This window comes from Papilio machaon, chromosome 4 (assembly GCF_912999745.1).
Source record: "Papilio machaon chromosome 4, ilPapMach1.1, whole genome shotgun sequence".
Lineage (NCBI taxonomy): Eukaryota > Metazoa > Arthropoda > Insecta > Lepidoptera > Papilionidae > Papilio > Papilio machaon.
Window position 1 is genome coordinate 3,781,849 of NC_059989.1, and position 10,873 is coordinate 3,792,721.

Below are 10,873 nucleotides of genomic sequence, written 5' to 3' on the forward strand. Positions count from 1 at the left end.
ATTGGATACTTTCACAGCAAGCTTGATTTAAAATTATTACAAACGAGATCAATTCAATCAGTCTGCAATATAATATTGCTGTCAATTTTGTGTGCATTGAGCGCTGTCGGCATTCGAAGCCAACAACGCCGACAATGTGGCATGAGTGGCACTCAAATTGCCAGATGTGGGACATACTATATTAGGAGAACTGAGATTATTATTCAAAATGCCACCACTAGTACCCGAACTGACTATAGTTACGTTAGGTGGTGGAGTCGCTCCAGTAGCGAAACCAGTAGACAGAACTTTCTGGGTGTTATGCATTACAAAAGATTTACTCACCCCAGAGCTACCAAGAGTAAGCACTTTTTTCAACATAACCGAAGAACTGGTCGCATTTTCGATCATATCTTTAGTAGATATAGTATCAAAATCACTAGAATTAGTTAACACTGAACTTATTTTTGATGTGGTCGTATGCGTTGGTGTTCGTACTGCGGTGAATGAGACAGTTGTAGTCCCATTGTTTCTGTTCACGATGTTTCTTGAAACGATAGCATTGTGTAGAATGTTTCCAGTTGGGAATGATTTTGATGATACATTAATGTACTGAGCTGGTGTACTGAGTACTGTGGCGTTCGATGACCGAGTACCGAAACCAATGATAGTGCCAGCTGTTCCTTGAGACATGACCGTGCTGATTGTTCCTGTCTTCGTGTTGATAGGTAATCTGCAAGTGTAAATTTTTTTAAATAACAGCCACACTTGAAAATTATTTTTCAATACAAATACTGCAGTGAATACTCAATATATCCCACTAAAGATAACGTCAAGTGAGGGTACTGACGCTTTTACTCTCAACAAACAGGAACCGTCTGATTTCTTAGTAATCATACTATCTTACTAATATTATAAATGCGAACGTTTAGATCAGGGGATCCCCAAACTATTATGGACAAGTGACCCCTTTTCCAAAATGAACTGTTACCTCAGACCCCCATGGCCAAATTACCTACTTTTAAGATCAATTTTTAATTCTGACTTAGATCAATAGAAGAAGACAGAGTGAGAATTAGCAATGCTTTAAGGGGACCACTTTGCGAATCCCTGGTTTAGATGGATGGATGGATGTTTGTTTGGAGGAAGCTCTGGAACGGCTCAACAAAACACACTGGCTACTTAAAACGTATTTTTTTTAATTCCTCGTGGATGGAGTCGCATGCGACAGCTAGTAAAGTAATATATCACAAAATACAATACAACAATATATTTTGGAACGAAGTTCCTTATCACGCGTTGTGAAAGGGGGCTAGACGGAAAAAATTCTTACGAAAAGTTGTCACGACACTTTTTGCTATAGTAAGTATGTTAACGACGAATGAGCGCTACTTCACCATGGCAACGACGTGACAATATATAACGAAAATTCATAGAAATAAAATGTACTTCTTGTGAAGACTTAAGTTTTTTATTCATAGAATAAACATTGATTCCTTCACTAATTAATCGAAAGGAACTTCGTTCCATCCGGGTGTCCCTTGACACCTCTCAAGTTTTTTTTTCTTAAAAAAAGCACTCACCCACGAATCATCTGCGAAGTAGACCCCGGTATACTCTGTATAGTGACAGTGGCTTGCGGCAGATGGTGTATAGTCCGTGAGGCAGTCTGTGGCCCTGCGGAGCTCGTGTAGTAGTGCAGAGTGCTGCCCGAGATACGCGGAGTGGCGATGTGCGCGACTGGCACACTGTGTACCATGCCACTTGTTGTTGATGCCACTGTTATACATTTTGTGTTCTGTCTACCCTCAAACTGGAAAACAAGATTCATATTAGATTAGGATATTAATTTTTAATTGTTTTATGAATAGATTCGTGCACACACATTATTGTAACAGTGACAAGAAATTATACAATATGAATTTCTTTTGCTTCTTAATGTTTTTTTTTTAATTTGCTTTGATATTTATAAAAACTTTATTTGCAGAAGTATTGGCTTCGAAGAGTTCTAGTTGTAAAATGATGAGATATTACTTAACCATATTGAATAATCACTAATAAAAATAATCTTTTAGTACATTGTTACCATTAAAAAGAAGTAATTTCAAAAAATAACTTTTACAAAATATTAAAAAGTGAATACATTATCTGTGTTGAGTGTAGTTCCTAAATCGAATTCATCTCCAACCAAAGTGATCATGTCTGGATTGGCTCCTGTTAATTTTTCAATGGTCTTCCTTGCATCCGCGTCACTTTCGATGTTACCTAAATTACGACTCAAAAACTCTATGTCCGCTTCGAGCAAACCATCGACTAAATGATTTTGTACATCATCTGTTTGCTTACAAAGTGAAAATGCATCTTCATTCTCCAATTTTATATCCTCAACTTTGATACCTTCGACATTTATATCGTCAATATTTTCAACTTTAATATCATTCACATCAATATCTTCAACTTTGATTGTATCAACTTTTATAGCATCCAAATCTTCAACCTTGAAATTATCAACTTTAATATCGTCCATATCCTCAACTTTAATATCAGCAAAATCTGTATCTTCTTTAAGCATATTTGAAACATCAGCATATTCTCTGCCTGTATCTGGATTAGTCATGTATTCACTGGCATTAAAATTACTACTATCGAAATTGTCATGGCTCTCCAACTTAATATCATCCACTTTGTATTTATCCTCTTGATTTGTTGAATTACTTGTCGATGGTTGAGGACTATCGGCATTGCCAATATCACCACTTAGCATTTTCTTCAAAACATACGCTTTTATCTTTCTCAACATAAAAGGTGGCACTTTAAATCCTGTTAATTCACCGAGCATAGGCAAAGAGCTATGCTTGTAAGTATCACTGGTTGCAAGTTCTTCTATATCTTCTAAAACCTGAAATTATATCAATAACAATTAATTATTTGTAACTTCTAATATTTTCCCTGCTTTAAATTTTAAATTTACTCACCATTATATAAGTTTTTCCACCAACAGCATTGACTAAGTTATGACTGGCTATCCATTCCTTGTCAAGAGTATCTGCGGGGTATCTGAGTAAGCCAGAATGTCTGGTATACAGTCGTCCTCTTGCATTACCCAGTCCCAAAACCTAAAATCCCAGTACAATAACATGTTATTGATAATTATTTTTAATTACCCCAATTAAATATAAAAAAACAAACAAAGATAAATTTATTGCAGTACAGTATTTTTAAGTTAAGGTAAATAACTGCTTAGATTTAATAAAATTGTGTTTAGATCCTTGTCTTACCTTGCGCAGTTTAAGACAAGACAAGGATTGCAGATAGCAAGTGGCAACGGTCATGCACAATTTTAGATGGCAGCCCATTTGCCTAGTACTATTCAAAAATGGCTACTTTATCATGTCATAATATTATGCATTTTAGTCTATTATCATTACCTTATGAGCATGAGATCCCATTATAAAGAGTGTATCCTGAGTTAGCCTGGCAGGATTCCACTTCTCTGGATCTCTTAGGGACTGAGCAGGCAGGGGAGATACAGCATTCTCAACAATTTGTTCTTGTTTAATCTTCTTACATTTATTGTTCAAATCCAAGTCAACATCTTGCTCTTTTCTTTTAATTTGTAATTGACTCTGTAACTGAAAATAGGTTCCAAATTAAAACAAATGTACTTTAATTTTAACACATTGTTGACCGGCAATTTTACTGAAAATCAATCAGATGAAGAATCAGCATATGATTCACTGAAAGATTCTTCATTACGTCCGTCATCGTTTTTTTAATTATTAAATATTTTTACAACAAAAGATTTGCCGGGTCCTTTAAGCGAGAGATACAGCATGTGTTATACTGACTAACAATTGTACTGTATGGTCGCCGATAGAGAAAACAACAGCAATGCGAAAAAAAAGGGCATCACGAGTTTATTTGTGGCCTGTCAGCAACGTTCAGCCATAAAAACACGAGTTAACTTGTGACCGGTCAACAATGTGTTAACTATAACAACTAACCAATAGGATTATTTAGTGCAAGGATGAACAATCAATCCGTGTAATAGCAATATGGAAAGACTCATCTCTATTGGTAGAGGTAAATCACTTCACAATGTTAAATTAAGGTGATCTGAATAAAAGGAGAAAGCGGCCATCTTAACTTCTATATTACATTTTTCTATAATTACTTACAGTTTGCTTAGTAAATCTTGTATCAGCGGTCTCATTAGTACTTTCACATGTATCATTAGTTGTGGTTGCAGGACGAGATGGTGTGGTATACAACAGTCTGGTAGCATCTAACATTGCCCGACATACTGCTCTCACCTACAAAAGTTTTGTAAACTTAAAAAACAGACAGAAGTGGCAATGAAATTTATTTACAGCTTTGAACTAAAAGCAGAAATGATTAGGAAATGTCCTGTCTATATGTTTTAAAATATTAATTATTTCAAGATGCTTACCTGATCTTCACTAACAGATTCGTCTCCCAAGTTTAATCTTATATTGTTAACTGCAGGGACAAAAAATTTCTGCAACAAATGAAGAAAATAAATAAATTTTAATTTGATAAAAAAAAACAAAAGACTAGTCAGTTGCACCAACAATTAATGGATATCAAAGTAAAAATAAATAATTAAAGTTATTTGCTCACAGTAGTTTTTGATTTGGTAAATAGTGGATAGTAATTGTAGGATTGTTCTCCATATGTTCCTTTAATACATACCTCTAAATACTTCTTAATGACCTGATCTATCTCTCTAGTAACAGCTGACTGGATGGTTTGCCTAAGCATATCTAATGATTTATTAGCACTAGCACGGAACTCAGCAATAGGCCTTGAATGTGGCTGTACAGGACCAGGCAGACTAAAGCGCCTGTGCATGGTGGCTAAGGTGTTAATTGCAATTTGTCGAGTTATTGGTTGTTTCTGGAAAATGCACATTCATCTTCATTAAAAATTAATAATCTAGCTAGAATCGCAATAAAAAAGAATTTTTATTTTGAGATAATATGGGATAAAAAAATTATCAAGTAAATTGCTACTCTAAAACTTACCAATTTGAACAATATGTAAATAAGCTTTTTATACATACCGTTTGCATATTACTTGTTGAATTTGCTCGATTAGTTAATGCTTTAACAGGAGCCTGAAAATTCCATGAACTAGCTGGCTGATTTTCTGTAGGGGTAGCATTATTTGCTACATCAACATTACTCCAAGTCTTCTGAATCACCATTTCGAATTAGTGACATAAAGTAACAATACTAAGCTATTTTCACCTTAATTTTTAATAAACCATGATTAATGTAATGTTTTAAATAGTATCCCATAGCAGTAACATCTTATTTTATTCAGAATTTAAAAGAATAAATAAAACAACGAACAAGGATGTTAAATTTTCAACCTTCAACTTCAACATCAATTTTCAAGTCAACTTTTCATAAATGGCCATAGATTCCTAGATCGTAATGACAAGATGTTGACATTTGACAATCCAAAAGATTACCAAAACCTACTGAAAACCTGACCTAACTTACTACACAAAAAAACATGACAAATAAGTCGGTGGACCTAGTACGAAAAACTGCGACAAGGGCCTTCGTTCGTCAATTATGTCAAAATTGATATGAGATTTTTGATGTACTTCGCGCCCGATAGGGACGCTCAAGGGACGCTGCACCTGCACATAGTTTTACAAATTTTATCGATGACGATCCGATGGCGATTTTTACAAACATTCGTGCTAGGCCCATTGACCACATTGAAATTTACAAAGAGTACATGTCCATGTCAAATAATTTCCTGCTCAAACATTTTGAAATGAAAATACAATTATTAAAACATAACATTGCATAAAAATTTAATGTCGCTTATTTTTTTAAGGAGCGTTGGTAGTTTAGGGATTAAGCAATTGTATCTGCAAGTGTGTTTTTTCGATTTACATATGCATATGTACATTTATGCGACATTCTAACGATGAAGGAAAAAATACTGATGAACACATGCAACTTGCACATATCTGGTGATGGTGATTTGGCACAGATGTACAACTAGCTTGTAAAAATACATAGACCACTAATTAACTTTCCTTTTAAATTTCGCGCGTACAGAGTCGCGGGCGACCGCTAGTCTTGCATAAAAAAAAAAATCTGTACATTTTGCTAAAAAACTTCTATTTATCGCTAGTCTTAACCTACATATATGCTATAAGTCTTGAAATGTGCAAACCACACGATGCAAAATTAAAAAAAAACTCTTGAAATAGAAATCTGATCTGTTTTAGTATCTGTCACTGTCGTTGACGTCATTGAGTCATTGAACCATAAAAGTCATGTTTATGTTTTCATTTGCGTTAGGGATGGGTCGTTGACGGTTTTGGAGTCAACGAAACGAAACGGTTAATTTTCATTTTTTCAATATGTCGAAAAACTAGTTGATTTTGACAACTGGTTAAATTATACATTCAATGAATAAAGACCCGAAGATCGGTGGAGAAAAATAGAGGACCAGTGATTCATTAGTAAATCTATGTTAAATACAATTACAACTAGAAAAATTTAAAACGGTCAACGGTTGAAACGCAGAAGGGTGGTTAACGATTGATTCAACTGGTTCGTTGAATCAACACCCATCCCTAATTTACATTCAATAAATATCAATTTTCAATTACTTTCATCAAGTGGTTTTAGAAGTGGTGACGCGGTTTGTTCATAGGTAAATGAAATGTAATAAAGTAAAATAAATTTTGATTAACTTTGTTGTAACAAGAATTAAATTAACTAGATAGGCAGTAATTAACTTTAGGATATTAAATATGTAGAAGTCATATATTTTATCCTTGTATTTTCTACTTGTATTTTTGTTATTTGGAATTACCTATTTAAGTATGGATCGAATATAATATGTATAGACCTTATGATTTTATAACTACATGTTATAATCAATAATTTCATATTATGTTAATAATACTACGTGATCGAAGTATAATTCTGTCACATCATGATTTCTGATTTCTAAAATTGTAAAATATGTTGGTGAATAAATTTTGAACTTTGTACTACGAACAAGTTTGACAAGATTTAGTAAAAACATCACTATCATTCATTGTATTCACCTAATGGTGAATTAAGCAGTGAAAAAGTATACAGTATTGGGTAGAAAGTTAAAAGGTGAATCAAAAAGAAAATTACAACGTTCGGAAATGTTTTTTTTTTTTAAACTAGCCTGTTTGTTTGGAATTATTTTAATAGTTATTACTCAGCATATATTATTTGCAATGTATTTAATAAAGCTGTTTTGTGCCTATTTGATTTTCGCTATTTTGGCATTGAATGTAGTGTTTGGTAGCAGTGTTGGAACTAATGATATAGATAGAATTAGCCTATAGTAACTTTTAAATCAGAACCAAGCTAAAGCTGTCATTTCCAAGCAGTGACCTATCCATCGTATATCTATAGAGATCAATGTTTTTGCATACTGTTACATCATTATTATGTTGACATCTGACACTCCTCTGCAATTGTCAATTTTGTGATAACTATATGGGTCATTGATCTAGTAATATCTTCTATCTATTATGTGAGCTATTATCAAAAAGCTGGATTAAAATGTTTTAGTTTTAAAAATTTACATACATAATAATGCCGTTTTCAATTTATGTAGTGTATATATCTTAATTCATTTATGGAATAAAGAAAAGTAAAAACAGAATACATATTAAAAAACATTATTTGAATGGCATTTAATCAGAGTATGCTTGCTAACTATGAGCCTCTGTTTTACAAAAACATGGCTATCTCTTTTACTTCTCTATTTCGCTTGAAATACCAATTGTTGTCCATACACATCTCAAATAAGGGATGGTCCATAAATGGACAGAGGAGAGAATGTGCATAAAGATAACATTTCGCCTTTCTATATGTTTTTCTTTACATTAATTTTATTATTTAAAAAGGTTTAAGATACGAAAAATTATATAATTAACTAAAATTATATAATTAACTAAAATTATATAATTTTGTATTAAAATTTTTGTTAATATTGTTTCTTCTAAAATGATTACAAGAACTAAAAAAAACAATTATTGATCCAAAGTACACTACTTCTTGCCAAGGCTGTTTGCTTTAACAAAAGTTTTGACTTTGACCTCAACTGTATTCAAAATTAATCATAATATATGCCTAAGTTTTACTACGTCGGATTAGTTACTTATTTGTTATTTTAAAATCTATTGAGTGTTACGTTTGAATACGGAAGTGTAAGAATAAAAAAAATTTTAAACAGTACAAAATACTTAATCAGAAATAAAAAAATTGTACTGAGAATTGATTGCAAAATAGTAATATTTATTTTCATTAAATAATTATGAATAAGAAATGTACTTTAATTTTTTTTTACAGATTCCAATATGTCGAAAATCAAGGTAGGTCCAGTTGTTGATGTGCTTGGAGATGAAATGACAAGAATCATTTGGGATCTTATTAAGGATAAATTGATTTTGCCCTTTTTGGACATAGAATTACATACCTATGACTTAGGTATTGAATACCGTGACAAGACTGAAGACCAAGTAACCATTGATTGTGCCAATGCTATTAAAAAATATAATGTTGGGATCAAATGTGCAACAATCACCCCTGACGAAAAGAGGGTTGAGGAGTTTAAGCTAAAGAAAATGTGGAAAAGTCCTAATGGAACAATTAGGAACATTCTCGGTGGAACTGTTTTCAGGGAAGCTATTATCTGCAAAAACATTCCTCGTCTTGTAACTGGGTGGGAGAAACCAATTATTATTGGTCGTCATGCACATGCTGATCAATACAAAGCAACAGACTTTGTTGTTCCCGGTGAAGGTAAACTGGAGCTTATCTGGACTCCACCATCTGGGGAGCCCATTAAACATGTGGTAAATGATTTCAAGGGTGCTGGAGTTGCTCTTGGAATGTTCAATACTGATGCTTCCATTGTTGACTTTGCTCACTCTTCATTTAAATATGCTTTAGGTAGAAAATATCCTCTTTACCTGAGTACCAAGAATACTATTCTCAAGAAGTATGATGGTCGTTTCAAGGATATCTTCCAAGAAATTTATGACAATGAGTACAAAGCACAATTCGAGGCTGCGGGTATCTGGTATGAACACAGGCTTATTGATGATATGGTTGCTTATGCCATGAAGTCTGAAGGTGGATTTGTTTGGGCTTGCAAGAATTATGATGGAGATGTCCAATCTGATTCGGTGGCTCAGGGTTATGGTTCTTTGGGTCTGATGACATCAGTTCTGATATGTCCGGATGGCAAAACTGTAGAAGCTGAAGCAGCCCATGGTACTGTAACTAGACATTATCGCTTCTACCAGCAAGGCAAGGAAACCTCGACCAATCCAATTGCCTCTATATTTGCTTGGACTAAAGGTCTCTTGCACAGAGCTAAGCTTGATAACAATGATGAATTAAAGAAGTTTGCCGAAACTTTGGAAAGTGTTTGTATCAATACCATTGAATCTGGAATTATGACAAAGGATCTTGCTATATGCATCAAGGGTATGAATAATGTGAAGAGATCGGATTATTGCGAAACCTTTGAATTTATGGACAAATTGGCTGAAAACCTTAAGAAAAGTTTGGGGAAATGACTCGTAACATGTCACAAAAGTAATTTATGAATATAATTTTTTATTTACTTAATATATTTAATCAATTTTATATGGTGCAAGGATTTTGAGGGATTTTCATTGTATGTCATTTGTTTATAAAAGTATTAATAAACAATACTCAGTGTTTTTTTTTTTGTCTATTTTTTTTAAAGAATTTGTTAAAATTGAAAGAAGTATAGCCAAGTGACAATGTATCAGACACAAAATAACTTCGTATTACATGACTTAAAATTTTTATCCATAACATGCACGTTTATGTGTTTTCAAAGTAAATATATTTGAGTGGTTAGATAACAGTAAAAAGTATAACAGCGAGGTGCTGTGTAATCAGCACTATCGCATTGGTTAACACAAGGTCGTTTTAAATTGATATTCATTCACCGCATTGATAAACAGTAGTTGTTTCTGGTAATGTGAATTTGGTCGGCTGAATCTGACGTAATAGTCTAAGATCCCGCTGCAGGATTGGTGTGAGTGTGGAAGGAGTTAGATAATTTGCTAATTAGAACGTCGATATTTAATATTAATTAAAAAAATAAAACCAAGGTGACTTAAGTAAAAGAAAATTTTATTGCGAAAGTATTATTCAAAAATTTCATTCGACACATGCGCAATGGCTTAAAAGCGTCGCACAGCCGGCAATCGCTGTCCTCGTCTGACAAATGATGTTACGCGCTAACTCTCTTTCACTCTACCTTAAATATTTATTATCTTTAACAGCCAGCAACCCTTATTTGCGGCCAGATTTAATTGAGCAACTTTATATGATAATTAATAGAAAAAAATTAGCTTTAATTTGACATATAATTAATAAAAATAGGTTATAAACGTATAAATTTATCGAAATCATACCTGTTTACACCTGGCTGCAAAGAGGTGCGGCCAGGTGCGCAACGGCAACCGTGATTTTTTAGAATCTTGATATTAATTACCGTTATTTAGACGTTATTTTATTTAAAAAATAAATAAACGAATTTTTTTACCAAAAATCAATTAAAAATATTTTTTTTAAAAATAATGGCGGCCAAATTTTGATAGGCACCCTAGTAAATATATATTCTCTTAACTATAAATAAACATAAAAATTTGGTTTTAAACAAAAAGTCGATGAGCACACCAATCCTGCAGCGGGATCTTAGACTATAATAATAGACTGAAATAATTTAGCGATCAATCAAATATAATCAAATTGTATTTTCCACATACACATTTTATCTAAAATACCATCACGAAAAATATAGTGGTACT

At 33.0% G+C, this 10,873-nt stretch overlaps 2 protein-coding genes across 3 annotated transcripts; one reads left to right on the plus strand and one right to left on the minus strand.

Moving 5' to 3' along the window:
- LOC106718466 lies at positions 1–5,285 on the minus strand. The gene is made up of 9 exons (XM_045686943.1): positions 5,063–5,285; positions 4,693–4,896; positions 4,430–4,498; positions 4,158–4,292; positions 3,408–3,611; positions 2,955–3,095; positions 2,123–2,878; positions 1,563–1,792; positions 1–712 (listed from the first exon to the last, which is right to left on the minus strand). The coding sequence occupies exons 1-9, from the start codon at positions 5,204–5,206 to the stop codon at positions 82–84; spliced, it is 2,514 nt and encodes an 837-aa protein (XP_045542899.1). The 5' UTR covers positions 5,207–5,285; the 3' UTR covers positions 1–81.
- Positions 5,286–6,585: 1,300 nt separating this feature from the next.
- On the plus strand, positions 6,586–9,751 carry LOC106718430 (isocitrate dehydrogenase [NADP] cytoplasmic). Of its 2 annotated transcripts, none has more exons than XM_014512509.2 (2): positions 6,586–6,684; positions 8,370–9,751. In XM_014512509.2, the coding sequence occupies exon 2, from the start codon at positions 8,378–8,380 to the stop codon at positions 9,602–9,604; it is 1,227 nt and encodes a 408-aa protein (XP_014367995.2). In that variant the 5' UTR covers positions 6,586–6,684; positions 8,370–8,377; the 3' UTR covers positions 9,605–9,751. The 2 variants fall into 2 exon arrangements, with proteins under 2 accessions (XP_014367995.2, XP_045542774.1); XM_045686818.1 differs by lacking the exon at positions 6,586–6,684 and adding an exon at positions 7,090–7,139.
- The last annotated feature ends 1,122 nt before the right edge of the window (positions 9,752–10,873 follow it).